This window comes from Anopheles merus, chromosome 3R, assembly GCF_017562075.2.
Source record: "Anopheles merus strain MAF chromosome 3R, AmerM5.1, whole genome shotgun sequence".
In the NCBI taxonomy this organism is placed as follows: Eukaryota; Metazoa; Arthropoda; class Insecta; order Diptera; family Culicidae; genus Anopheles; species Anopheles merus.
The window spans coordinates 2461698-2489513 of record NC_054084.1 but is presented as its reverse complement, the minus strand read 5'-3'; the positions used below and the strand labels follow the sequence as shown (position 1 = coordinate 2489513).

Genomic DNA, 27816 nt, shown 5'->3' with positions numbered 1-27816 from the left:
AATTCAAATATGCACGCGTGCGGCGAAAAGTACGCAGCCACATCGAAAGTGCAGTCTGACAGCTGTCAATGGGACGTAAACAAACGTGCTGCGTTTTGCTGTTTGCTGTGCGATACAGTTCGGAAAGAAACCCAGCCGCAGGTACTGCGGAGAACAGCAAACACAGCAAGTATGCCGAAAATATTCACCCCCACGAACCAGATCCGGCTCACGAATGTGGCCGTGGTTCGCATGAAGAAGGGCGGCAAGCGGTTCGAGATTGCGTGCTACAAAAACAAAGTGCTCTCGTGGCGATCCGGCGCCGAGAAGGATCTGGACGAGGTGCTGCAAACGATCGCCGTGTTTAACAACGTATCGAAGGGAGAGGTGGCGAAAAAGGAGGAGCTTCAGAAAGCGTTCGGCAAGGACGATGTGACCGAGATTTGCAAGGAGATTCTGGCCAAAGGGGAGCTGCAGGTGTCGGAAAAGGAGCGCCAGGATCAGCTCGATTCCATGTTCAAGGAGATTGCCACAACCGTAGCCGACAAGTGCGTGAATCCGGAAACGAAGCGACCCTACCCGGTGTCGATCATAGAGAAATCGATGAAAGACATCCACTACTCCATCAAGCCGCACCGTAACGCCAAACAGCAGGCGCTGGATGTGATACGGTTGCTCAGGGACACGATTCCGCTCGAGCGCGCCAAGATGCGGCTGAAGCTGGCGCTGCCGGCAAAGGAGGCCAAGCGGTTGAAGGAGCGAATAGCCAAGCTCAGCTCCACCGTGACCGAGGGCGAGGAGTGGGAAGGCGAGCGGCTGATGCTGACGTGCCTGATCGATCCGGGACACTTTCGGGAGATGGACGAAATCATACGCACCGAAACGAAGGGTGCCGGCGCGCTGGAAGTGTTGAACCTGAAGGAAATCAAAGAAGGCGAAGAGGTGCTGGAATGAGCTGCTTCTGTTGTAAACCGCCCCCCAGTGACTACAAATCGATGCAACCGTTGGATATAATTCGTGTTATATATTTTTAAATAAATGGAAAATTCGCATGCGAACTAACGACACATGGATTAAAACGAATCGGAGTCACTTTAAAGCTCCGAAAGCCCGCGAAGAAGCTGCGATAAGGTAAGCGTTCAAATGCCTCAATACTTAAGTTTGGTTCGTTTGCATGGGTTTCGGTTGGTGTAGGATTGGTGTTGGTGGCTCCGTTTTAGTGTCCATTAAAAGATCACGTAGTTTTTTTGTCCGTGTTGGAGTATTCGTGCAGCAGCTGTGTGTAGAGTCTGGTGAATACGCGAAGTTTTAGCGAAGCGGGCAACATGTTGAGTGTGGCGGTCTAGAAAGAAGGTGACTGGTTAGAATGGATGGATTCATGTTTTTGTAACGCCGTGACACTCACCTGTATACCATGTGACCAGTGGCCGGTGGTTTGGTCCACTTTCCCTATACAGTACCCGGCATACCGTATCATATCGGCCACCTTGACGAGCCGTATTGAGAATGCGTTTTTCTGACCGTCGGTTGGATTTAGGTACTCGGTCATGCTCGTGTGCACGTATCCCGGGGCAACGGTTTGGCATTCGATGCCGTACGGAGCCACCTCTTGCCGCAGGGCCAGGGAAAAGCTTGTCATGTAAGCCTTGGTCGCTGCATAAATGGCCAGATAAGGCGTGGGGGCGACCGACGCCAGGGAGGAAATGTTTATGATAAGCCCACGGTGCCGCCTTTTCATCGCTGGAACTGCAATGTTGCACAGGTTGGTGGCCGCCCCGCAGTTGATGTTGATTAGATCCCACAGCATACGCTTCTCCATCCGGTCCACCTGGATGGGCTTTTCGTTGATAACGCCCACATTGTTCACTGCGGCGAAAGCAAACAAAAAAATTGCCCCGTGAGCGTGAGATTGCGACCGCCGCGCACGCAAAACCACCGCCCTTACCTAAGATACCGATATCGAACGCGGCCAGCTCATGCTCAAGCCGTTCATAGATTTGTTCGCCTTTGGAGAAATCTGCTACCAACACTTTGACCTCCGCGCCCTGATGCTTGGCCATAATTTCGTCGGCCACGCGCTTCAACTTTGCTTCGTTGCGAGCGATAAGCAACACCTTCATGCCTTGGCTGGCTAGGTAGTGTGCGTAGCCTTTGCCTATTCCATCCGAACCGCCCGTAATTACTGTGGAAGAACAGGAGGAACACCGAGAGCGGCCTGTTAATTGCAAACATCTACAAAACACATTCGGTGGGGGGGATTCGTCTACTCACCAGCCCAGGGGCCGTACTTTTGTGGCAACGATGTTTGTCCACCCAGGAACAGCTGTTGGAAGCCTTGCACCAGAAGCAGCACCGGTGTCCGGAGATTCTCGTACAGCCAGCAGAGTGTGGCGTACACTCCGACTACGGTGACCAGCTGCATAAACATATCGCCTAGCGTACGTGTGTGTGTGTGCGGCCGTGAGTGCGGCCTACCTATTCTACATTCAAAGCACAACTGATGGGGCGATGGCAATCTGTCGGGGAATCGCGGCCAGCAATGTGCTGTGCAATGCTGACGTAATGGATGGATGGGCTGGTGGAACGCACGATAAACGGTTTTCGGTTTCGTAGATCTACACGAATCGTTAGCTTCGTTAATAATGACGCACACGGTGGAAGTCGTGCCGTGCCGCGCTGCTATAGAAATCCGGTTTCCGAAGGGATTAGGGCTTTTCACACATACAGGGCCGGCGCACGACGTTATCTCAGGTTCTCGGCGCAGTGTGTTTGTGTGCGTCGGTCGTTAGATGCTCGACCAGAACGCTGCTAAGCACAGCAACCGTAGGAAACTATCTGTCTGATGCTTCATTGTAACGGTAACAAGTCGGTGATGTATTGGAGCGGCAGAGCTGAGGTTGTGCTGGTTTAAACTATCTTCAGACACGGAAAGAAAACGTTTTTTTTTTTGTGTTTGTGCTTTTGTAATGGAGTTTTTATTGCCGTAATGGTGTCGAAATAGAAGCAAAAAGTTTCTTTCAATTGAAACCCTACCGTAGGATCGTAGTAGGCTGCTCCACCAACCGTCCTCTGCGTTTAAACGTTCTTTTTGGCACCTCTCAAATGGCTGTAAATCGTCTGCAGCACAAACACGCGCACAAATTCCGGCACAAGCTTCAGCCCGGCATACTGCAGCCCGTGCCACCAGTAACCGCACGTGCGATCCGTCTTCCCAATCGTGAATCCTGCGTACCGCACGTAATCGTCCACCCGCACGAGCTGCTTCGAGGCGGCCTTCCCGTCGTACTCGCTGGCCACGAACGCGGTCATGTTCGTACGTACAAAGCCGGGCAGCACGGTCTGCACCTCGACCCGATGCGGTCGCAGCTCTTCGCGCAGTGCCATGGAAAAGTTCCGCACGTACACCTTGGCGGCCGCATACACGGACAGGTAGGGGGCGGGAGCGGCAGCCGAAAGGGATGAAATGTTGATGATCAACCCGCGGCCACGTTGCTTCATCGCCGGCACCAACAGATGGCAGAGCATGGTCACCGAGGCCACATTGACGGTGAGTAGATCCCATACCAGCTTCTTCGGCAACTCCTCCATACACATGCCCCGGTCATAGGAAAGGCCCACGTTGTTCACCAGTATGCCCACGTCCAGTGGAAGCAAGTCGCGGGCCAGATGCTCGTAAACGGCCTCACCGTTGGCAAAGTCCGCCACTACCACCTTCGTGCGCACGGAGTACTTGCGCTGGATTTCTTCGGCCACCCGGTTCAGCTTATTCTCGTTGCGGGCAACCAGCACAATGTTCATGCGCCTACCGGCCAGATATTCAGCGTAACCCTTTCCGATGCCATCCGAGGCTCCGGTGATCACTGCAAGGTAGACAGCACAGCACGCTTGTATGAATGACATCGCCATTGGTTACGCATCAACTTACCTGCCCATTCTCCATATTTTTCAGAAAACGGTTTCTGGGGCAAAAGGAGCTGCGCGATGCCGTGCAGAACCAGCGAAACGGGTGTGCGGAGATTTTCGTACAACCAGCAGATCGAGCAGTACGCTCCTATGAGCGCCAAAATTGCACAAACAAATGGCCACATTTTGCAAAGCAGACGCCCCCGGACGCTTGTGCTCCTGGAGAGTGCTGACGAATAACTAAACATTACCAGATTCGGAGGCTTCCCTAACGCGTGGAATCGATACCTAACGACTATTATTAGATAGAGATCATTCTAACTACCTGCGCGCGAGTATCGTGTTTCACATCACGCCGCCGGTGCACGCTGATAGCATAGCACATCGAGCACACCGCGGCGACACGCGTGGGAATTAAATATAATTACACTACTACCGGGCCGGGCGGCGGGTGTTTGTGGTGCAGTCGCTGAGATGCACTCACAGTGCGTTTGACCTGGCCGGGATGCAGGAAATGCAGTGCCGCCTCCACACAGTTCAGTCTAGTGAAGGACATCGCGATGGATGGTTGGAGCACCCTGTACACGCGATGCAAATGAGGTAAGCACAATCATTTGGTGTTGATGATTGCTTTGTATTTACAAACCATTTCTAACGCTTTTTATTCTTATTTTTTACATGAAATTGTTCGCGCAGCTTCTTGTTGATCAGCCCAAAGATGTAGACGCGCACAACCTCCGGCACCAAGCTGAGGGCGGCCAGCTGCAGCCCGTGTGACCAGTGACCGCTGGTCATGTCGACCTTGCCGATCGTGCAGCCAGCGTACGCCATAAAGTTGTCCACCCGGACCATCATATTTTTGCTCCATTTCTCCTTGCCCGTGACCAAGAAGTCGGTCATGTTGGTGTGCACGAACGAGGGACGGACGGTTTGCACCTCTACCCCGAACGGTCGCAGCTCGTCGCGCAGCGCAATCGAGAAGCTGGTCATGTACGCTTTCGAGGCGGCGTACGTGGCCATACAGGGCGAAGGGCCGACCGAGGCAACCGAGGACACGTTTATGATGAGACCCCGCTGCCGCCGTTTCATGGAGGGCGCAAGGATGTTGCAGAGCAGCGTCGCAGCGCCCACATTCACGTGGATCAAGTCCCAAAGCGTCTGCTGGGGCACCTCGTCAACGTACATCGGTGTGTCGTGCGAGACGCCAACATTATTGACTGTGCAAAACCAAACCCCAATTAGAGTGTTACAGTGCGGAGGGGAGGGAAAGGAGGCGTGCAGCCGACACTTACCCAAAATGCCAACATCCAGCGGAACGAGTGCTTTCTCGAGCTGGGGATAGATCTCAGCGCCTTTGGAGAAATCTGCCACCAGAACCTTGGTCTCCACACCGTGCTTGGCCTTTATTTCGTCGGCTACCTTGTTTAGCTTGGCTGCATTGCGCGCTACCAGCACGATCGCCATACCTTTCGCCGCGAGGTAGTGTGCGTATCCCTTGCCAATGCCGTCCGATGCACCGGTGATGACTGAAATTGAGTCGAAGATTGAGTCACTGTTTTAAAACCAACGCATAGGCAAGCGGTCGACACTCACCGGCCCATTGGCCATATCGTTGGGAGAGCTTCTGTCGGAACACCAGCTGCTTGAGGGTCTGTAGCACCAGCAGCACAGGAGTGCGGAAGTTTTCGTACAACCATACGGCCGCCACGTAAACCCCGAGACAGGCAGCTAACGTGCAGAACATGTTGCCGGTTTCAATAATCGCCACTTACTACACTGCGGGAGCAATTTATCGGCTCAATGTACTCTACTTTACGGCCGAGAAAGAGCGAATGACGTTTGACCGCACAGTGCACAGTGGCACAGTGAATGAATGCGCAGCATATCGTGATAAACGACGTCTAATCAGAATGACATAAACGAATAGTGCGGGGCGAAAGGTGACCAAACAAATGGTGCATGTAGCATCAGCCAAGGCAGCATTTCAAACAGGTTTAGCTTAACTTCACGTTTCGGTAAATTCACACTGATAACGATTCACGATGAGAGTGCTCATTTCATACGATAAGAGTTCGAAGGGAGTGAGGGACAGTTGCTGTATGTGCAGGGCTGTCAAACTCAATCAAAGTGGGAACTATTGGTATCGTTTTTTTCGTTAAGATAATTATGATTAAAGAAAGATATTTAGTTTTACTCTGCTTGATCTGTTACTTTTGTTCCAATAAGATTTTTTAAGAGTACAAAAATAAAGAGCTACAACAAAGTGGGTTTGACACCCCCGAACCGTGCTATTATGCTACACGTGCAAGTTTCTCGTCACTTTCACGTTTCGCGCAAAGGAAAGGCAATCTCGTCTGCGCAATGCTGTTGCTCTCAAGTCTCTCCTCATTTCTTTCTCCATCACCAAAAAAAAAACGTTCCACCTTTCGCTCGTTGTAAGTTAAAATCTTTATTAAAGACACAGTTGTTGCTTGTTGTTTCTGTTACTTTTCCTTTCCATTCCGTACCGGATACACTTACGCGCTAGATGTGGGTGAAGAAGCAAAATAATTAAAGTAAATCCTCTCCAGCAGCAGTTGGCCGCTGCCTTTTCTTCGTTTGCGGAAACGATTGGGAAACATTCTAAGGGGGGGGGGGGGGAAGGGTTAGCTGGGTTAGCTTAATTCTATGCTCAGTCATTTTCGTACGCTGAAACGTTTGTAAGCTGTCTGTCGAGCCTAAGGGGCGATGCAGTGTCGATTGCTCGTTCGCATCCCCCTTTAAGACGCACGCAGCGCGCGTTTCAAAGGAAACGAGTAAGCATAAGATAGCGCACATGTAGGGCAGAGTAGGTTGGATGGCAAAAAAAAACAGCTGGAAATTGGATGCATTTGGGGACGTTTTGTTTACGTGTCTCTGTGTTTGATTGCTCTTAATACTAAACGATCCTTATTTGCTAGGGCTTCTCTTCTTCATGCTGCTGCATTCATTCTCTGTGTGTGTTTGTGTGCACGTGCATTTTCCTTTTCGATTGCTCGATTCATTTGTGAGTGTATGTGTCTGTGTGTGTGTGTGTTTTTCCCGCGTTTCGATTCGTCGTTGGGTTTTCGTTAAAATTGTATCGTTTTTCTTTTGTTATTGCTTACATCGCTAAATTCCAGTCACTGATACAGACACATCGAACTATAAATAATTATGCTCAAATCATAGTTGGCAAGTGGGGAAGGTTGAGATGACAACCACAACCGTAAGGAATGTAGAGTGTGAGAAGGAAGAGAGGAAGAGAGCGCTGCTTTTGCTACAGCTCAGTCAAAGATCGTGATGCCTCCCCGCTACTACTGCATCGTGACGCCTCCCACTGCCGCTCCCCGACGCTCGGACGCTGTCCGTTCCATCTGCTGATGCTGGTGGATCATGCGCTGCTTCTTGAACTCTCGCTGGAGCAGATACACGAGCGCTCCGATCAGTATCACAGCAAGGCAGGCGGATATGAGCAGCCCGGTTGCATCGAACGGTCCGCCGGAGGAGTCGGAACTGCCTCCCGACGATCGCCGCTGGGAGCTAGGGACCGTTCGGGATCCAGCGACACCAACCACACGTTCCTCGTCGGCTGCCTCCTCACCGGCCGTTTCATTCTCTGCCAGCTCCTGTCCATACTCGTCCAGCTCGTCGACCAGCCCCGTTCCTTCGTCCTGTTGCTGCTCGTTCAGCAAACGGGCATAGTTTCCAGCGCTTTTCGTACCGCGCGAGTTCGACGGTGACGACTTGACGTCGTGCAGCAGCTGTTCCTCGTCGCTGCCTGCTTTCTTCTGACTGTCGGCTTCAACCGCGGGCAACTCTCGCACCTCTGCCGGAACACCCGAGTCCTCCTCCAGCTGCTCGGCCACGTCGTTCCGCTCATCCTCCGACCCCGTTGTTCCGGCTCCCTTCAGCACCAGCCCACTTTTGTCCACCATGTTGAACTGGCGCACACGGGCATTGCGTCCCTGGGCGGGCCACCATTCGGAGGATGGCACCGGCGCCGCACCACCCTTCCCCGGGAGGGCCAGCCGGGCACGGACCGTCAGTGTGTCCGGCTGGAAGGTGCACACAACGACGAACCGACGCGTACTGTGCGTCAGTATGCCCAGATTCTCCTGCACCGTGATGTACGTCTCGACGGTCAGATCCCTCGTGCTCACCTTGCTGCCGCACTGCTCATGGTCGATGCGCATCGTGTACGATTCCTGCGGGCTGGATGCGTCCCCCTGTATGCCACAGTTGCCATTCTCCGCGGCGATGCGGCCACCAAAGTATGGGCCCGTTTCCACCTCAATTTCGGACGCGTGCGGCAAACACTGTGTCGCGTGGGCAGAGACTGAAAGCAAAAGGACGCGGAACGGAGCGATTAGCGAAATGATCGCTGAAGCGAGAAACGTATGCGAAATACAACACTTACAGCCCTTCGTTGGTATGATGATCGTTTGGCCTTGATTGTGTCCGGCAGCGGTGGAGGAAGCGTTTTGCTCCTCCGGCTCCTGCCCGCCCTCGTCCGCCCGTCCACTGGCACGCTGGTCGCTCTTTTTCGTCTGCGGTTTCACGTGGAACGAGTACTTCGTCGCCATGCGGAGGTTTTTCACCAACAGTGAGTACTGCTTGCTATTCCTAAAAGTAACACACATCGAACAACGTCGTGGTCAGCATCCTCTCTCCTGCAAGTATACTATTCCTTCCCACTTACCCACTATCACCCGACTCATCCTTCACGATCTTCGACCTGCAGCGATGCGGTCCCCAGTTTTGCAGCTCGCAGTAGAACACATTGAACGATCGGGGAGCACGCGCCACGCCCGTTGGGGAGGAGGTCAGCTTTGCCGAGCGTCCCTTATACCCTGCCGGCCGACGTCCGTCCGCTGCGTCATCCGTGCCGTGTACGCTTTCCACCTCCCAGGTAAGGTTCACCGATTTGTAGTCCGGTTCGCCGGACAGTGATCGAATCTCTGGAAGAAACACAACGAAGGAAGGGGGCATTAGTTACGGCACCATTTGGTTTTGGTGGACAGGTGTGAAATCTGGCGGACAATAAAGCATCAACAAGAGAATGATTTTGGACGGACACACACACACACACATTTTGCGTTCCATTTATTACACACGAACACACACGTGCCTCGGGCCTCAAATCCGGCACTGACCCATTTGTGAACTTTATGACAACGGCAAAAACTGGGTTTATGGCACTCAAACTAAGTGCGTGTGTTAGGGAAGTGTAGGGGAACACACCCCAAACAAACAAAACAGCCCACCATCCCGTTCAATTTCCACGACCCAACCAATAAAGCATTATGATTACGACCCGCTCCCCACGCTCGAACTGTAGGCGATCGATCGAAGCGCGCAAAACACGAGATTTACAAGAGGAACAACAGCATGTCTTACTCTGGACACAAACTCGGACGGAATAGTTGTCCCAAGGGGAACCGTAAAGCAACAAAACGAATATGCAAACGAGACGATCGACGAAGAAACACAGGACACAGGATCGACTGCAAATTACCGATCAAATCTAACGATCGGATCAAATCAGGCTCCAAAGATCTTCTCTACTCCATCTTCAAGAGATATCCATCGGGAGATATCTTCTATGGCGATGCATATACAGACAGGGTCATACAGTGTATGTTGCTGTTGTTGCAGCGGATTGACCCAACTTATTCGCTGACGATAAATCGACAACCGGTTTTGGCCTCACCGGTACAGCTGGGAGAAAATTAAGATCTACGAACAGCCATCCAACCCCCACAGCCGATACACAGGAGGTTCGTTATCGATCGATCAGGGAATAACATCAAGCATTGAGGTTGAGGTCAATTGCAGTGTGGCCTTTTCACAAAGCCATTGTCGCTCGTGTGTTTGGTGTGTGTGTGTGAGTGGCCCAGGCAAATGATCCAGATCGTTTGTGATTCTATGTGCCCATCTAATTACAGGGCTCACTGCCACTCACTGAAAAGCGCGAGGGAAAACACATTCATCTTCTTTATGATCTAACAAAGAACAAACACACGCTGCTGCTCATCACTCATGCAGCCGTTGTTTCAATCCCTGGGGAACTCCCGCCCCAGCAGCCTTAGTGCGTCTGCTTAGCATACTGACACACTTTTGGTCCGGGCTTTACATACTTCTCAGCAGACCCTAATGGCGGCTTCAATGGCATAATGACCTTGGGCACAGCGTACACCCGTTAGAGCTTGATCGCAGAAGCAAACCACAACAATAGAATCCCGTGACTGGTGGCATCATCCCGTCGTGGGAGGACGTCGACAGGTGGATAATGTTCCGTGTTCGTGTTCGCGAGACGAAGGCGCATTATATTCCACTTTGTGCCCTTAAAAGCACAGGCAACCCGATTGCCCGTGAGCTCCAGAAAAGATCACACGATCATGCATTACGATAGCACGCGTACACACAACAATGTAACATTTCGCCCTTATTAGTTAACAACGAAAAAGGTCTGAAACGGTGTTTGGGGAGGTTTGGAGAAAACATCCACCACACCACATGCGTCTCTTGGCGGACGAGTCGCGGCCCGAGAAGTGTGTGTGTGTGTGTGTGTGTGTAATACAACCGAAATCCCCAGAGACCGTGAAACATACTTTAGCTTCCGAATTCCGAGGCAAACCGACAGACATAGCATCTCCTGCGCAGGTTTCACTGCTTAGAAGTAGCGCTCACGGAGGGCAGTAGGCCGGTAGACGGTGGCGTGGCGAGCTGTTCCAATGCTCCCAAAAGAAAGCCTCCATCTACTCACACAAATAGACGCACTTCAATTAACCATCAAATTTCCTCACTTTCGTTGGATCGATCTACTGGACCCCCCGGGGGTACGCCCTTTTCCATAGATTCCCACGTGCTTTACCGGCCACAAAGTGCCAATTTCCCATTAGTAGTAATATCCACACACTCACACACGCATGTTCCTCTTTCCTCCGGGTGGTGGGAGGTGTTGATTGCCATTTTTTTCATCATCATCATCATCATCATCATCATCAATTCTGCTTTTAGTGTGTCAGTCACCTAAAACTCACCTGGTCAGCAGCGCTCGTGTCGCCACGATGCGCGGTCTTAGTTTAGCGGCCACCGCCATCCATCTTCTGTAACCGATATCGTTTCCGCTTATTAGCGGAGAGAACCCAAACTCATCTCCCCAGTTAGCCCGGAGATCGATGTCAGCGGCCTTTTTCGGGGTGACCATTATCGGGCGTCCTCCGCGGAAGTGATTCATTAGAAAGAGGTTAAACGCAACCTTTTCGTCGCAACCAACAAAAGAGCCGCCACGCGATTCATAACCACCTTTTTTTACTGCAAAACGATGGCGACGACGGCCTGTCTTCACCGCGAGATCACCTTTTCCCACAACGAGATTGATTGGGCCTGTTCGGATTTAGGGCTGGGAGGAAGGATGCGATAGGCGACTCGATTTCGCGAGCTGATCCGAAACAAAAATGGCTACTCGATAAAGGCAAGCGAGGAAAAACAACACAGGCCTACTGCGACCTACTTCTCCTACTTCGGGGAAGACGCTCGCAGGAGAAACCTTACCGAAAAAGAACAAACAGAGGCGCCGCTGCCAATAGGAGGCGCGAGGAGGCCCACCGAGATACAAAAAGATGATTGCGCCCACCCCGCCTACCCCGTCGTTTGCAAACAAGATGTGCCCGCCCCGTCCGACACAATCGTTGGTTGGGTGGAAATTTAGGCGGCTGAAGAGGTAAAGTACAGGCTGATCTTTTGATAAGACGGCCCCTGCCCTTGGAACACTTTCACCGAATCTAGGCGCCGCAAGAGGATGGTCGATCGTGATGATGATTTGCGCGAATCGTGTTTTTTTTCTCAAACTTCACAGCATATAGAGCACTGATTCATTGTCGAGCGGTTTAAAGAGGGCAGGAATTATTGGAAACTGTTCCCACCAACCCCTAAAGGATGACGCCCGATGAGGTAGACGTGCAAATCCTGCCAGACCAGGCGCAAAAAAAACCAGCGCGAACCTATTTACCTCATTATGAACGGTTCAAACGTGTCGGTGATCGTTCGAGCACTTTGACATTTCCTTTCTGACGAGCCAAAACGCGGCTCCGGTTGGACTCCGGTTGACCCGTTTCCGTGGACGAGAGAACTGGCTTCCGACCGGTACCAGCCAGCCAGGCCTATCCAGCCAACCAGATCAGCTCAGCTTGGAAGATTATTCAGGGCACGTTGCAGGCTCGACCCACGGCGGGGTTAGTTGGCCGCCCGCCGCACGTGGTGGGCCACCACCACTACTATAGCTACCGGTCGGTACATATGCCAGGGCAGGAACGACTCAATTAGTAACATTAACCTATATCTGCAGCTGTGCGGTGTGTGCGCGTGTGCATTTGCGAACGGCGGTGGCAAGCAAAACTGGGCAAGAGCGTGGACCGACTCCCTCGAACATCTCATCTCGCTTCTCTGTCTTAGAGAAGCGTAGCAGGAGCAACACCGGCAACACCAAAAAGATGCTATTCATTTCCTTCCCGTCCAATGCAATGGTAGTTGCGTTCGTGTGAGTTGCTCCAGCGCGTTTCCAGAAGATGCAGCAAAGCTCCTCGGTGGCCACAGGTTAAAGGTTCACCCGGCTCGGGACGGGCATTAGCACCCAAACCGTAGGCAGTACACAGCTCCGACGTGGAAATTGAGGTTGAGAGTGCATCTCATTAGACTACCCGTCGACCAGCACCGTCTTGGGGTGGCCTTTCCCCTTGCCTTCCCTCCGTGCTCTAGTGACGAAACCATTAATCAACGTGTCTAGAGCAACAAGCAGCCGAGCAGAGGGTGAAGCAGAGTGAACATTTTCCCAGCCTCGTCGTTTGAAAATCGACGTTTTGAACGTCCCCCCCCCCCCTCCCCCACGTCACACACGAAGATGCTTCCCGCCTGAAGGCTCGTCGTCGCAGAGGGAATTGGGTACCCATGTCCACGGGGAACAATTCGCTCCAAAAAGATCAAAGCGCCCACACCACGAATTCGGTATTGTGCCGTCGCAAAAGCCCACTGGAAGTGGTCGTGGATCGTGTCGTCGTAGTACATTATTTATATTCCCATTGTGGGAGAGATTTCAATGCAATCCAGTCGCTCGCTCTGGGAAAGGATCCCCTAAGGGCACACCGAAATTGGTCCATTTCGGAATGCATTCTTGGGGGGGGGGGCGAGTGCGGAGCGGGAGGGCCTGTCGTGCTGTCCATCATTCTTAGCAACTGAATGCGCCATCCTAGAGATATTGCATCTGGAAACGTGGTATCTGCAATTGCAATGGTTGCATCTCTACCTCCGTTCGGTGGCATCTACTTTATGCACTTTCCCGACGCCTGCTGCATTGTTTAGCGCTTCTCTCCGCCTTTCTTTTCGATGCATTGTTCTGCTGGATGTATATTTTAGTCGCCCCAGCACGTTCGTGGGAGGTCCCTTCTGGCGCTGTAACAATCGAATGCTAATTATGCCCGATCGCGGCGGCCGCCCTTCGAGAGAATGCTACCGTTTGTCTAACTTGTGGACTAACTTCACACCAGCAGCAGCAGCAGCAGCAGTTTGGAGAACCAGTTGTTGGTTGGAGTTTGTGAGAGTGGAACGATTGTTTGTGAGTGTGTTGCGTAGATTTATTGAACCATCGCCATGCGCCGTGGTTGGTGGAGTCTTTTGGGCGATCGTACGTACGGATGGATCATTGCACTCAGCCGTCGTAGGCTGTATGCTAAATGATGTCTGTTTTAACGACTTTCTCGTCGATGAAGCAACATCAACAAGGGAGGAGAAGTGCATAAAAAAGAAAAGATGTACCAACAGTAGCAAAAAACAAAGCCGTAAATAAAGCACATAACAACGCCATGAATGGATCTTGGACCAGCGTTTGTTACGTGTAGCTAGTTTATTATAACCCCGTGAGTAAGCAACCAAGACAAGGCTTTGACCTGGCGCTGGACTCGGCAAAAAGCTCTCGTAAATCAACCCCCCCGAGCAGGGCAAGCGTGTAAAACTGCCAAATTTATAAAATTCGGCTGTCAATGGAGATTGGACATGGAGGCCGGAGATTGGAAGGCGAAACCCGCTTCCAGCGCGCAAACGAGCTGAAGAAGGCCACCAAAGACGTGTGCGGTACCGGGCTGTGTGATTTAATTATAAACCCCGAAAAGCGGAAGCCACGCAAGGTTTATACATAATGCAACGAGTTCAGCCTCCGACACGTCAACGCGCGCGCCTTACGCGCGTCCAACAGTGGCTTACGTCAACGAACTGGGTCCGATCGTCGCCGCCAGGCTACCGTGACTCTAATGACGATAATAACGACCATTTTGATACACCAGAACACTCCGGGGAACCCGGACCCGGACCCTAAACAGCGTGCTTGTTGTTACCTGATTCGCTTTCTATCGTCATCACTTTGTCTTCAACCCAACCACCGCGAGGTATTCCTGCGGGAAGGTGGTAGCATCCGACCCAATTCGTCTAACAAAGCGGACACCCCTCTGCACTGCATTACGTTTGAACCGATGGGCAACAAACTGTAAGTGTGCATCTCCCGTGTGCTTGCAGCAGACCTCCAGGGTGGTAGGTAGGGTCATTAACGTTGCGCGAGCCCAACAGGAGGATGTTCTGTTCTGCCCTTTCCACCCGTTGCAGAGCATAGTTTTAGCATGCACAATTACTCCCACCCGCCTCCTCGTGCACCGTGTGCCTGGCGTGCCGTTTCGCGTCGTTTACTGTGCGATCTCTGAGCTCTGCGATATGATAAGCGACGAACGGATGGAGATCTCTCGCGCACAGAATCAGCAGACGATGACTACCTACGAGGGAGTGCAGAGTGCTCGCGATAATACAATTACATGCAGAGATTACCATCCATCCATCCAACAGTCTGTGACGCGATCATCATCGCTGTGGAAAGATCATTCTCAACAGATCTGGGTAAACGACGCGTCAACCTCATTTACTGTGCGCGTAGGATGGATGATGGCTCCAAAACCAACAAACACGGCGTTGGCTTGTTTTTTTGTTTTGTTTTTGGGGGGCTATAATGCCGCTAATGCACAGCTCTCATTTATTCATACTTTTTTGTTTGTTTCCACTTTCCACCCAAGAGTTGTCATCAAGCTCGCTCTTTCTCGGTTAAGTCTAGAGCGGAGGCCACTCTGTCGCACAGAATACACTTTTACCACCTTGGCCCCAGTTCTGGAGACTCCCCGCCTGAACTGATCTCAATTTTAACGACCACTGTTCCAATTTCCCAGTATCCCATCACACACACACACTTTCCCTATGCCCCTTCTACAATGTCCAGTCGAGCGCACCCTGCTGGCCCCTGCAACACGTGCGTGAAAACGAAGCGAAAGGCGCGGCGTGTGGTGGACTGTTGTTGCCTTGCTGCGACTGCTATAATTAATTGATGTATTATGTATGGCCGTGGCCGTGTCGTACACGCCTTTGCCTTAGCCACGGTCAGGGCCACAGAGCCTCGTGCACCTCCCCACCCGAAGGATAAACCATTGCTTCAAGCAGGTCAATCACACACAGCGACGACGAGACCCTTTTCACTCTCTTTCTCCCGCGCTCGAGTGGAGCACCGAAGCAAAAACTGGTTTGATGGAAATGGTGGACCAACCAACCTTACACGGCGACGACGCTGCAGCAATCCGATATGCGATGGCGTGTAAATTATTATTTTATGCCAACCCATGTTTTACCAACCACACGAAGGCGCGTTTGCTGGAGCTTTTTGGACGGACCGCGTCGGCCGCTCTCGGCCCTTTTCGCCGAGTTTGCATGTCACATCCAGCTCGTGACAGACCCGCGAGAGCGCAAGTAATGGCCAACCGCGCCAATACGATTAGAGCCGATCGGTTTTCCGATTGGAAGAACGACGCGTTTGTCACAAGTCACAACAGACTTTGCATGTGTGCATCGCGCGCCAATGGGCCAATACGATCGTAGATCTACAGACCACAGAGTGCAGTACTGGAAGTGTACGTGTGTGTTTGTGTGTGGAGCTGCTTTCCAGTTGGCAGACAACCAGTTCCAGACTTTCCAGGACTATAATCCTCGATCTCGTCTTTTTTCGCCTGCTGGCTGTTTCTCTGTTGAATTTTAATTAAACTTCATTCTTTTAAGCGGAATGGGGAGTAAGAAAGCCAATTCCCCTCCTCCTTCCCTTTGAGACTTTGCGATCTTTATGGGCGGAAAAACAAACGCATGCTTCCCCCCCCCCCATCATCATGCATGCGATCACCCCGATATCTGCCGTGCACAGCCAGCCGCGCCAAACGTCACCGGACAGCATAATGGATGGTAATGGATGCGTATTCCCGTGCCCGTAATCGAATCAGGCAATGCCCGTGCGCGTGTGGAAGGGAGGAACCCTGGGACCTGGCATACGTTCGTGGTATTTTACGAAACGGTTACTCGCGAGTGATACGATCAGGATGACACACTCCCCGGACACTCCTTTGCTGCTGCTGCTGCTGGCTGCAGCTTTGAAACCGCTCGCTCGGACAACCGCTCGCCCGGATGATATCTCTATTTTTCCGGTTCTGTAGAAACGAGGTTTCCTGTAAATCATGACCGCCACACACGACAGTGGGACTCGCTCTGCTGGTTTTCGGACAGCGCACGCTAACTCCGTAACGTTGGGATGGGACGTTTGGGGGAAAGGGGGGATCCGATATACTTTCTACCATTTTTAAAATTATGTCGCACTGATCAGTTCTAATTCCCGACAACAATCTCGCTTTCAAACCCGGTTGGAGCAGATCTATTCTTTCTTTTTGGGACACAAATTCACACAGTGCACGACTGGGAGTGTCGGTTACAAATCTAGCCCTCTGTCAAACTGTCTTTCCAGCTGTCAGATTCGGAACATGAGATATTCAGGCCGTATCAAGCCATTACTCAACCGCATACACCTTGAACGATCGCTCGAATGTTCTCACTCAGTGGCCCTCAGTGCTTTCTCAAACGATGGGAGAAAATAGTCAGACAGCATGAGCCGTTGAGGTTGAAGCATTAATCCGAAACCTTACCCAAGCTTCACACGGACCGAGGAGCGGAGAAGGAGCAAATTTGAAACGGCCTCACATCGAAACACGATGTTGAGTTTTTTCAGTTCCGGTCGATGGCTAGAACACCTCCGCCGTGTGCAGCGTGTTCTTAACCTTCTGCTTGCTGATCGCGCTTCTCCTTCAAACGTAACAAATGTTCTTCGGATGTCGGCCCCGTCGAGCTCGGTTGGTTGGGCTCGCGGGAAAACTGGAAAAACATCAACATGCCAACGATTGAGGAGAACACCAAACCTTCAATCAAAGAACGCAATCCTCCCGCTCACGGCCATATGTGGTGGATGATGGCGGCTGTGGCGTAACACAATTATGCTCGCCAAAGTTTATTGCTTCACCGCAGCAGAGCGGCGTGTGGCGCGCGTGAGCATCGCGACTGACCGTGCATGATCCGTAGCATTTGGTGAGGGGAGGTGTTTGTGGAGGTTGTTCTGCTTGCGCCAAAAACCACCCACCTTTGCCAGTATAATAAGAAAAAAGAACGCAGCGGGGAAACAGAGGAATAGAAGAGAGTTCATTGAATTGCACGAGGGTTTATGCATTTCCCAAAGAGTTGTGTGCGCTTTGTTTGACATGTCTCTGTCTGTCTGTGTGTGTTTGTTGGCAAGATTTTCACACCCGATTCAGCCGTGTTTTTCCAGCACCCCCTCCATCCCCTCGGCATTCAGTCAGTCCGTCAGTCAGTGCCATTGCCATCTGCTGTGGTCGAGTGCTTTCGAGAGCATGCTTCAGCACCTACTCCACTCCAGCTGTTGGGGGCTGCTGCCGCGGCTGTTGTTCTGCTTTATGTGCTCACCGAGGATTTACCGACCATGGAGATCGGTGAAGTGATCGTATCGCTTCAAATTACACGATGAAAAGCGAAACCTAGCACAGAATAGCTGCTGCGCGGGCAACCGACGCCGGTAATGAGTCCCCGCGGGTAGCGCAGGTTTTCCCGGGACGCGGCGGCGGCGGCGGCAGTGGCTCGTCTTGCTCGTTTTATGATCGGTTAAACGTGATCGCCGGTGCGCCATCATGAGCACTTCATCACCGCCGTCCGCCAAGATCGCCAATCGTTCTGCGGAAATGAAGAACAGCAAACGATCACGTACGCTACCCTGGACGTTGGGATTGATCCGATCCGATGTGATCTTTTGCTCGTTTAGAAGCGGATCGGACGAAACAGACACAAGAAAAGTACACGCAAGATACAGCAACTTCCGGCACATGGCGCAAGCAGCAAACGCCTGGCATCAATTACTGGAAGGCGGAGGCCATATCGTTTCATTTCCACTGGGCGGTTCTCTCACCATTTCACACCACACAACTCTCCCCAAGTTCTTCGCACGTTCGTTGACCCAAACACGCGAAAATATATGCCACAAGTTGTTGAACTGCCCCGAAATAATTGCCCGAAACCAATAACCAACACAATTTCCATATCTTACAGCCTCTCTCTATCTCTGCGGTGTTTAACTACCTCTCTCTTGTGTGTGGTCACCACGCATTTGCATATCTTCCAATGGTCCGCACAGAAGCGCACAGAATGCGGGTCGCTAGATAAACGTTTCGACGGCGTGGTGGTGGTGTCTTTCGCACAAAACGGCAGCCTGGGAGTGGAGAACATAAATCGCGCGTCGCTTTTAAAGGCTTAAACGCGGCCACCGCCAGGAAATAGGTCTTCGTCAGCAAACAACCACACAGAAACCCATCTCGAACCAATCATCTTTGGCTCCACCAGCTTCCCACCCAACTCGCATCGATTGGGACAGGTTCGTCACTCACATGTGGACTCCCATTTCCCATCACTGGCTGACTGCGGCTTCGGGAGCAGCGGACTCGGGAGCAGGTAAACGATTTCAAAAGATGAGAAAATGAGGCCCCATTAGTGGAGATTTTCGATCAAAACGTGCCAAAAACAGTGTGTGCGAAGGAAGCGAATACCGGTCCGGTCTGGTAGGGAAAGAAGTGTTTGCCCGAACTCACGATCACCGTCTTCAGAGAACCGGTACTACACCACACACTCCCGTCCAAATTTTAGAGTTGGTATTGCCTGGGCCCCCCTCGAGGGGTGGTTTTTGGTATTGGTTTTAATTATAACAGCAAAATACCATTCTCATCGGACGGTCGATCGAGCCCATCAATAAAGAACCGAGGCGGAGAGGGTGCCGATGTGCGATCGGGCATGAAAAGGAAACGACTCATGGGCGGCAAGTACTTCGGCCCCCAAGCAAAAAGGTACCGAGCAACGAAAATTGCACCATTTAACGTACCAGGGGGGCAATGATCGGTAGTAGAACCGTGTAGTCGAAAAAAGAAACCAGGCTGCGACATTAAAGATCGATATCTGTACGACGTTTACGCTTAACGACTCCTGTCTGCTGCGGGAAGGTGAACGATTAGATGATTCCTCCGCCCGCTTTGTATCGCGTCGGAGGAAGTGAATCGCCGAATTGGTCACGAGGTCTTCCACAGGCGTGTCCAGTCGTGTCCCGCACAGAGGAGGGATAGGTGGTACACGGTGGCCATGAAGGACGTTGATTAACCGAAAAATTGTACTACAATTCGTGCTGCAGAAGGGAATGCTTTTACCGTCACGCCTTTCTCCACAGTGTTTATCCTTGCTTTCTTACACTTTGGGGTTGAAAACAAACCCCCTCGAATGGTGGCGGTACAGAACCGTCACATGATGAGCTCATTGTGTCGCACACACACACACACCTTTCACGCCATTACGATTACCGCGAGAGAGTACTGCTTTGTGTACTACTGATTGCTTTCTTTGTGGGTCACCTTAAAACCACAGCGAAAGGGGTTGTCATTTTCACTAAGCTCAACGACCATTAGTGTGTGTGTGTGTGTCGCGTTTGGGGAGTTTCGGTGCAAATTTAGTTTGCCATTTGTCCAGATGAGAACCAATTCGTCAGTTCAATAAACACGACGACGAGCGCAAGACTTCCCTGACCTGGATCGTGTTTGCTACAACGAACTAAGACGACAGCTTCCCAAGAAGTACCAGATAAATCAAACATCATTACGGGTAAAGTAAACAGGGCAAACACACACGGCCCTGTTGCATCGGTTTCAGCAAATGCAGCTGCCATCCATCATGAAACCAAACAGACGGACTGCGAATGTGGAGGGGCCGGACAATCCACACACAGGTTTGCAATTAGAGACAACACCCACCGAGTGACGGCCGGTGGACTAATAACTGTAATCTGTCACACTTACCCCCGCATGAGAGTGTTTGTGCAGTTTGTCGCCTTCGTCCACTTGTCCGCCCAACACACCAAACAAGACTTGGCCCTGGGGCCTCTTCTCCAATGCGGAAAGAAACGCACGAAAGACGCACCACTGCACATCAGGTGACGTCGTGCACCGGCTAATTGCGGATAATTGAGTTTGTTCCAGCCGGGACGGGGTTGGAAACATTGGTGCGTTGCGCAATGGCGCTATTGTAACATACTTTCCCCTTCCTCGCACAACTCCCTCCCTCTGCTTCCTTAACATCCCATTGTGTGCCACAAATAGTTCGAATCACAACCAGCGCCACCAACAGCACCACCACCAAAGATTTCCCATTTTCCGCCCCGTCGTAGATGCCCGGCGAGATCGCACGACAAAAAGGGAACCACCGTGGTGAAGCCAGCCTTCTCAAGTGTGGTTACACGATCGTGATCTTGTGTGTGCTGCTTTTCTTCCGCCCTTTCTCGCGGGCGATGGAAAGGGCGAAGAATTCAATTTGCCTCATGCGTGTCGAATGCCATACGGTGTGTGTATGTGTGTGTGTGTGTGGGGGTAACTCGAATACCGTTGCATGCCAGGAGTCATCCATCCCACTCCGGTTGAAGGGTGTGTGTGTCCGTAGTTTGGTGGCAAAGAACGAAGTACTTAAAAAGATAAAACACGCGCATGCTTTCGCGGCAAGATAACACCACGCGAGTTGGGCTTTTCAAACTACCTGTCCCACACACAACCACACACACACAGACACAGTACAGACAGCATGCAAAAAAGGGCACCAAACTGTGCCGGGTGGGAGCAGCGATTGGGAGCGTCCGTGTTAAATTGCCATCAGCCAAAAGGTCCAGAGATGGTGACCGCTTCTCGGTCTCGGTTCCGTTGCTAATCTGTGAGCCTTCCCCTTCACTCTGCAGGCAATGGAACAAGTTTCTGCAGATGACGGTCACCACTCCCCCACAACGGGCATGATGTTTATGAGTTAGACGAGGCGAGGCCGCCCCCATTCTATCTCAACCATAACCGTTCTTTTGCCACTGGCAGCTTTAGGGCAAAGGAACCATTTCTCTCGCGAGAAACGCCACATCGGCACGCACGGTTTGATTTCAAATGCATAACGATGCTCTTTTTCCAAATGTAAATGTTCATCGGGCAATTAGGCACAGATTTCAGGCGAAAGGCCCTTCAGCAGAAGCCACCAGAAGTACCAAGAGTGCCAAGTGCAAAGCTTTGTGTTGCTGCGCTGTGCGATGGTAATCATTATTGTTCTGTCCTCCACCCGTCTCAAACCACAACTACACAGCTACTAACGGGTGGGGTGGCTTTTGTGTTCTGCGTGCCGAGCCACCACCATCACCAACCCCTCGAGTTCGTTGACTGAATCAGAACCATGTGCCCATAAGCAAACATGTACCTGCCATGCACAATCACACCATCATTAGCCCGGTGCGTACGGGACATGTGTGTGCTGCGCACGGTAGAGAGCAACTTGCGCATAATTGCGGTTACGCAACCGCAAACGGCATGTAAATGCATCATCAACCACCATCACCAGCATGGCGGCCGAGCGTCGGATGAAACGTTCTCTCGCTTGCGCAGCCGTTCGCGCAACAGTACCGCAAAGCTCTCGGAAGTAATAATAACGTGCACGGTGCGGCGCGACACCGTCCCGCAGGTCACGACACAACGGGGAATTTGTGCAAAAAGGGAACTGTCAGAATGAGACTCCGCAACGTAACGAAAGCTAATTTGCGTAACCCATCCCAACCCTTGCCGCCCCGAACACCGAACCGGAATGACCACTTTAAAGCAACGCAAGCGGCGGTAGGAGAAAAACAAGACATCTTTGCCACCGCCACACGTTGTTTGGTTACGGCACTTGCAATTTACGGCAAATTTGGCAAGCACAAATCATCATCCCAGCAGCACGCTACCGTACCAGCCCTACTCTCCTATCTCTCTTTCACTCTCTTTACAGCGCCGGGAAGCTAATGAACACAGCACAATGCTCTACTACAATGCCCCTTTCCCAATTGCACCCTTTTGCCTCAGTTTTTTGGGGACGGCGGGCTGGCGGGCGGAATCTGCACGAGTTTTCATTAGACCGGCCCGGCAGGGTAAAAGGGTACACACAAACGCAAACGCAAACACGTACAAGCTTCTGTTGCTGTACGTGTACGCTTCTATTATTCCCTACCAAACAAGACCTATTTTGCGTAATTACTAACCCAAATCTAGCCGCCGCCGTTGCTCTTCCCGATTGCGTATTTCCACAACGCGCACGCGAGAGGAGCATGTGCAATCATCAGCAGCAATCGGAGGCTGGAAAATACACAGTTGGAACAGAGTAGGAAACGATCATTCCCTGTTGGCAGGGAGCGGGTATAGCGAAAAGAAAATTACAAAATCAGACGCACGCGCGAATTGCCTTTTTGACCAGCTGTGATGTGAGAGAGAGAGAGATGGAGCCAAAGGGAGCTTTTGATTGAGCTGGAATAGCTACCGATCGATCGATCACGGGTGGTGTCTTGAGTGGGCATAAAAAATCAGCATAAAGTGTTCATTTAAATGAACAACAACCCTTCGGAAACGTTTCGTAGAATGGCAAGAATCGTTCTGAGCACCATCCGTGCGCTCGGGTCGCTTGATCGGCGAACCGTTAGAAGAAGATCGAGAGCCACACAACCCCACAGCTACAGTGTTCTGTTCTCCGCTTGATCGTGATTGTTTATCTGTGCTCGGGTTTTCGGTAATTAAACGGCGTGTGAAACAGTTCCCCTTTAGTCCCGTTGGTATTAAAACACGCCACCAAACCTGCCGCCCTTTTGTTGCTGCAACAATGTGCTTCTTTGCCCGTCGTTCGCCAGCCTCCCAATTTGGAGGTTTTCTTTTCTTTTACACTCGGCTTCAAACACCGGAGCGCGCTGGAGCACTGATGAAAATTGAATTTGGGAAACAAAACCAAACCTGGGCATGGGCCCAAAAGCATCCCACAACTAGTGCAATCCGTTAGCGACCGAGGCGGGGGCGGGGGGGGTGTTGATGTGAGAAGGTGTGTATAATTACGACAAATTATTTCTTCCTACCACAGCACCAGAGCGCGAACGCCACCCGAGATGCGCGCCGATCTAACTAACTGTGAACCGAGAACGGAAGGGAATGGACACGTAATACGCGCCAGCGTACCGCATTCCAGATTAAATGGGGAGTGTGTGGGCTTCACGGCTTGTTTTGGGGATTCATTGGTGGATCATCCACAGCCCGTTCACAACGAGGTCGGTTCTTTTTTTTTTTTGGCAGCGCACATTACGTGAGCAATGAATTTAGAGCTTTTGCGGTGCGTCGATGCAACACCGAGATAGGGCGAGGAAAAAATGCCTACAAAATGTAAAACAGCAAAAGCCGGATAGAGCGTCGATTTTTTAAGCAAATGAAATCTTTTCGCCATCCCCAACCCCTTTCCGTCCTGCTTTTCTACGCACAGAGCATTACCATTCCACCTCATGGGAGGAGATTTTAATGCAGTCAGGTGTGAAGTTTTGATTGATTCATTTTCCTCCCTCACCCTTTCTCCCCCTCTCTCTCTGTAGGCAGATGCACAGTCGAATGAACAACACCCGTCTTGGGACGATCGGTCGGAGCGCTGAAGATGGTAAATTTCCATACCCCAAATCATCGATTTGCATTTCATTCCGGAAGACTTTTCCTCGGTGCTTTGGTACATCTTGGTGGACTTTCTTCCGATTAGCATTTACACTTTTTGATGTTACACATACGCACCGACACGCTTCGGTAAGAATTTTGCGTGAATCAAGTGGAAAAGCAACCCTCAATGCACCCACTCCCTATTCCTATTCCCACTCGCTCACACACTCTGTCGCTCTTAAAGCTATAGAGAGAATATCTAATTTGAATTAATTTTTCCTATCATAATTGCCGCTTGCTTAAAACCAATCCCAGCGGGCGTAATTCATGCACACCATGGTGTGGCACGGGTGGTGCGGGTGGAAAAGGCACACAGTTCCGTTTTCCGTGTCCGCCATCTAACGGAGGTTGCTGGCGATGCTTCAAGCGAGTAGAATTTTCCCCCGAAGCAAACGGCCATCGCCATTGTGAAAGACTAATGACGATGCATTCCAACCCATCAGCCCCAGGCCGGGAAGGCCAGCACAAAAGGCTGAGAACATTTCACCCGGACGCAGCTGGGAAAAAAGCGGAAACACAAAGGGAAGAGGCAAAGGTCGTCCGAGAATAATGGCACCAACAACAAACCCCCCACCGAAAGAGGTCCGCCCGATCCGATTAATTCCACGCACCACGCACCCCCAAAAAACCGACCGGACCGGAAGGAAAGAAGAACGATTCTCTACTCTCCCCCCTGCCCCCGGGCTACGTGTGCATTAGCGCATTGTTGTCCGCTAATTGTGACACTGAGCGACAACGAGACACACAATGGCAATGGTCAGAATTTTATGTAATGAGTTGGCTAGGAAGCGGCATGCTCCGCTTTTGAGGTCATTCGCAACGGCCAGAAAGAATCGTTCCGTAAATGACACCGCGATCCTCCGTGCGGGCGATTAAAGTGAGAGATAGGTTCGAAATTTATTTAAAAGTTAAGCGAAACATTCTCCTCAAACGCCCCAAACCTCTGTCACAATCCGTTATTTAAGATCCCTTTTTGGCTGGGAAAATTGGAAAATGAATCTGTTTGATACGTAATAACCATTTCCCATTACATTTGCCCGATCTTCCCTTAATCATCATCCGAAAGATGAGCTTAATGGGAAATCACAATCATTAGATCCCTTTTTTATTTGGTTCGGACATGATTATAGCGTATCGGGCAGCGAATTACTTGCCTCATATGGATAGTTTGGCTTTTACCTCGAGCCCCAAAATTAAAAGCTTTGCATTTCCATTCTCCATACCCCCACACCCCTTTCGTGTTTGCCCTCGATCATAATACGGCAAGGTAGCTAATGATGCACCGTAGATTCATTCCACACAACAAGGTTTTTGGGCGCTAATCGAAAAAATAATGCTTCATATGAACTCCAACATTTTCAAGGGTTTCCCCCTCTGACACAATGGAGCACCCATAATATAAAGAGAAACCGTACTGATCTGCTGAAGAGCTAAATTGAGGTTAGGTACTTACCGAAACCTTGAGAGTCCTCTTGACCGGAAACTGTTGCCCGAGTTGCTAGCAATGCCAGAGCGGCCAGCAGTAGGCTGACTGCCCCCGAACTCGCCGTGGTGCTGCTGCGTCGATGCGAGCTCCGCTGCTTCCTGTCGATGCTCTGCCACTCCGCGTAGAACAACATTTTGGGGCTCAACACACACACTCACAACTTGACTAACAAAATACTTCTCTGTACTCCCGAGCGATCTGTGTCAATGGACGACTGGCGGTAGAGGGGGCGTCGTGTTTTGAGAAGTGATTGCACTTTAACTCCCCCAGCGGGACACACACACTTTCTTGTCTAGCTGGTCCTGTTTAGATCGCTGCCGTTGATGCTGTACTGATGCTGCCCATCGCCATGTGGTCGCAACGTGACGAGATTCTTGTCTAACGGGTCAAGTGCAGATATACCGGCCGCAACTTCACAAACACGCAACGAGTCAACAAACCACACACAAACACACACACACACACTGCACTCGATCTAGTTCAATGGACTCGATTATGATCCGCATCGACTGGACACACCGATTCTCATACCTTTTCTTTGCGATCTCGATGCCACAAAACAAAAGAACGAATCAACACACACACAAGAGGGGGGGGGGAGGACTTTTCTATTCTAGCGCTTCACACATAATCACACGACACATACACTGAAGCCACCGCACGCTGGCTTCCGTTTTGCGCTCCCAAACGAACTGCTTCCACGCGGGCGTCCGAACGAACAGAACACAAACGACTTCAACGGTGGTATACGCAACGAACCCCAAAGATGGGAAACAGAACAAGCGACCGGTAATCAGTAATCGAACTGTTCCACTTCTTCGCCCGCTGCGCTTCGCGTCTTCGCGTACCTCTAACGTTCAAGCACTGCCTCGCGGTGCAGAATTGACCGTAAAGAAAGAAAACCAACCCAGCGAAAGGGAGACGATTTCCATGGATCAAGAAGCACCTCTTCTGCTGCTCCAATCGGCCCCGGGGGTGTATCGGGATCTTCGGGGTGGCACAACTGATACACCGCGCCACTCCAACCAAGAACACTGGCCAGGAAGGCTGTCAGCAAACAAATTGCTCCCGTCGTTCGTTCGCCCGATGCTGCTGATGCGCTGTGTTGGTGGTTGGCGTTCTCTCCTGGTCGCTGTCGCCTGGCCTGTGTAGCGCGTGACTTTGACTTGCCCGGTGAACAAACGCGACCGAACACGAGACGACCTAGGAGGACGACGACGACGAGAAGCAGCACGAGAGCCGTTGGGGCTGTGTAGTCCGGCAGCAGTTTTCAGCGATCGAAGCGAACTGTACGGGAACCGTTCGAACGAACGCTCATATTGCAACTAACTCGCGCAGCTGCGCAGACCTCGCGTGTAGACCACGGGCGTGAGTGCGCGCGCGCGCGCGCGAGCGCACCCATCATGTTCACTACCGTCGAGAGTTGCGTGCGCGTTTTTCTCCGTTTTCTCACTTTTCCCAGTCGCCAGTGCGGGGCCATTTTCTCCCGCTCTTGCTCAAATCTTTTTTGTTCTTTCATTCGCTTCTCTCCGCTTTCCGTTCAGTTTTCTCTCATATCTCATACGTTTGCATCGTTTGTACCTTTTGCTGCATGTTTTTCAAAGTTTGTTTTCATCTCTGCTTTCATGTTAAACACTTCCATTTGGCGTTATTGAAAGTTTTTCTGCCCCAAAAGTGCACGGCGCTCTTGGCTCTACTGCAGTAAGTTATATTAATTGAAACAGTTACTAATTGAAAAAGCATTACGCACTTCCTCCATTAAATATGACCACCTTATTGACAAACAATCGCTCTCAAATCACAGCCAATCACAAAGGCATCTTTCCACCCCGTGCTTAATGGCAGAATGGGTTTTCTGTTTCCTTTTACGCAATCGGGCTCACTCACTCGTGGCGGATCAGCAACGGCGGGAGGAGCGCGGAATTGATCCTCCAACCATCATAGAAGATACGCTTCTAAGCTGATGGGCGTCCATTCCCTGCTGCGGTGGTCAATGTTATTCTTGTTGCTCTGTCCAGTGTCTGTATGCTTTGATTGATATGATATTAACCCTGGTGCCCTCTGCCCGCCTTCATCGTATCAACTTCAGCTCGGGCGATCGGGCGGATCGATTACAGCGTGATTGCTGTAAGATATTCTTTGTGCCCTAAGTGCACCCAGTCAACTGTTGGCGGTACGGAGAGAAAGATACAATAAAGAAGCGCAAACGATGGGTCAAGGTATTTACAATGCGAGCAATTTTCTTCAAAACAAAATCACTCACGAGTCATCGCTTGTATAAATCCGCGGGAGAAAATGTTTTAATAAATGTTGTATGAATACTTTCCAGCGACAAGCAAAGAAAGGTGTATTATTTATCACACAGAGAGCTACATTATACATCGTTTTGTCAACTTTTGAGGGATATTTACAAAAATGTGTTGCCTAAAAAAACAGCAC

The 27816-nt window shown here is 51.2% G+C and overlaps 4 protein-coding genes and 1 long non-coding RNA gene across 6 annotated transcripts; 2 read left to right on the top strand and 3 right to left on the bottom strand.

The window, feature by feature from the left end:
- Window positions 1-83: 83 nt before the first annotated feature.
- On the top strand, window positions 84-1041 carry LOC121597496 (ribosome maturation protein SBDS). The gene has a single exon (XM_041923300.1). The coding sequence runs from the start codon at window positions 172-174 to the stop codon at window positions 931-933; it is 762 nt and encodes a 253-aa protein (XP_041779234.1). The 5' UTR covers window positions 84-171; the 3' UTR covers window positions 934-1041.
- On the bottom strand, window positions 984-2490 carry LOC121597495 (inactive hydroxysteroid dehydrogenase-like protein 1). Its single transcript, XM_041923299.1, has 4 exons — window positions 2251-2490; window positions 1925-2161; window positions 1385-1845; window positions 984-1321 (listed from the first exon to the last, which is right to left on the bottom strand). The coding sequence occupies exons 1-4, from the start codon at window positions 2405-2407 to the stop codon at window positions 1214-1216; spliced, it is 963 nt and encodes a 320-aa protein (XP_041779233.1). The 5' UTR covers window positions 2408-2490; the 3' UTR covers window positions 984-1213.
- A 564-nt stretch (window positions 2491-3054) lies between these two features.
- On the bottom strand, window positions 3055-4130 carry LOC121597494 (inactive hydroxysteroid dehydrogenase-like protein 1). Its single transcript, XM_041923298.1, has 2 exons — window positions 3905-4130; window positions 3055-3839 (listed from the first exon to the last, which is right to left on the bottom strand). Exons 1-2 carry the CDS (start codon window positions 4128-4130, stop codon window positions 3055-3057), a joined length of 1011 nt encoding a protein of 336 aa, XP_041779232.1.
- On the top strand, window positions 3440-6165 carry LOC121597502. 2 transcript variants are annotated; one of them, XR_006005418.1, is made up of 4 exons: window positions 3440-3526; window positions 3587-3846; window positions 3929-4482; window positions 4579-6165. It is a non-coding gene; the product is annotated as an uncharacterized LOC121597502 (long non-coding RNA). The 2 variants fall into 2 exon arrangements; XR_006005419.1 differs by having other exon boundaries at window positions 3447-3526; window positions 3592-3846.
- Window positions 6166-6294: 129 nt separating this feature from the next.
- LOC121597493 lies at window positions 6295-27354 on the bottom strand. The gene is made up of 4 exons (XM_041923296.1): window positions 25345-27354; window positions 8582-8840; window positions 8300-8505; window positions 6295-8218 (listed from the first exon to the last, which is right to left on the bottom strand). The coding sequence occupies exons 1-4, from the start codon at window positions 25508-25510 to the stop codon at window positions 7197-7199; spliced, it is 1653 nt and encodes a 550-aa protein (XP_041779230.1). The 5' UTR covers window positions 25511-27354; the 3' UTR covers window positions 6295-7196.
- Window positions 27355-27816: the final 462 nt, after the last annotated feature.

What these genes read in the sequence shown, in the direction of transcription:
- LOC121597496 (XM_041923300.1), top strand. Translation starts at nt 172, where the DNA reads ATGCCGAAAATATTCACCCCCACGAACCAGATCCGGCTCACGAATGTG.
- LOC121597494 (XM_041923298.1), bottom strand. Translation starts at nt 4,130, where the DNA reads ATGTTTAGTTATTCGTCAGCACTCTCCAGGAGCACAAGCGTCCGGGGG. An exon ending in AAAATATGGAGAATGGGCAG is followed by an intron (nt 3,840 to 3,904) that starts GTAAGTTGATGC and finishes TCTACCTTGCAG; the next exon opens with TGATCACCGGAGCCTCGGAT.
- LOC121597495 (XM_041923299.1), bottom strand. Translation starts at nt 2,407, where the DNA reads ATGTTTATGCAGCTGGTCACCGTAGTCGGAGTGTACGCCACACTCTGC. An exon ending in AAAGTACGGCCCCTGGGCTG is followed by an intron (nt 2,162 to 2,250) that starts GTGAGTAGACGA and finishes GTTCTTCCACAG; the next exon opens with TAATTACGGGCGGTTCGGAT. An exon ending in GTTCGATATCGGTATCTTAG is followed by an intron (nt 1,846 to 1,924) that starts GTAAGGGCGGTG and finishes CTTTCGCCGCAG; the next exon opens with TGAACAATGTGGGCGTTATC.
- LOC121597493 (XM_041923296.1), bottom strand. Translation starts at nt 25,510, where the DNA reads ATGTTGTTCTACGCGGAGTGGCAGAGCATCGACAGGAAGCAGCGGAGC. An exon ending in AGAGGACTCTCAAGGTTTCG is followed by an intron (nt 8,841 to 25,344) that starts GTAAGTACCTAA and finishes TGTTTCTTCCAG; the next exon opens with AGATTCGATCACTGTCCGGC. An exon ending in GATGAGTCGGGTGATAGTGG is followed by an intron (nt 8,506 to 8,581) that starts GTAAGTGGGAAG and finishes TGTTACTTTTAG; the next exon opens with GAATAGCAAGCAGTACTCAC.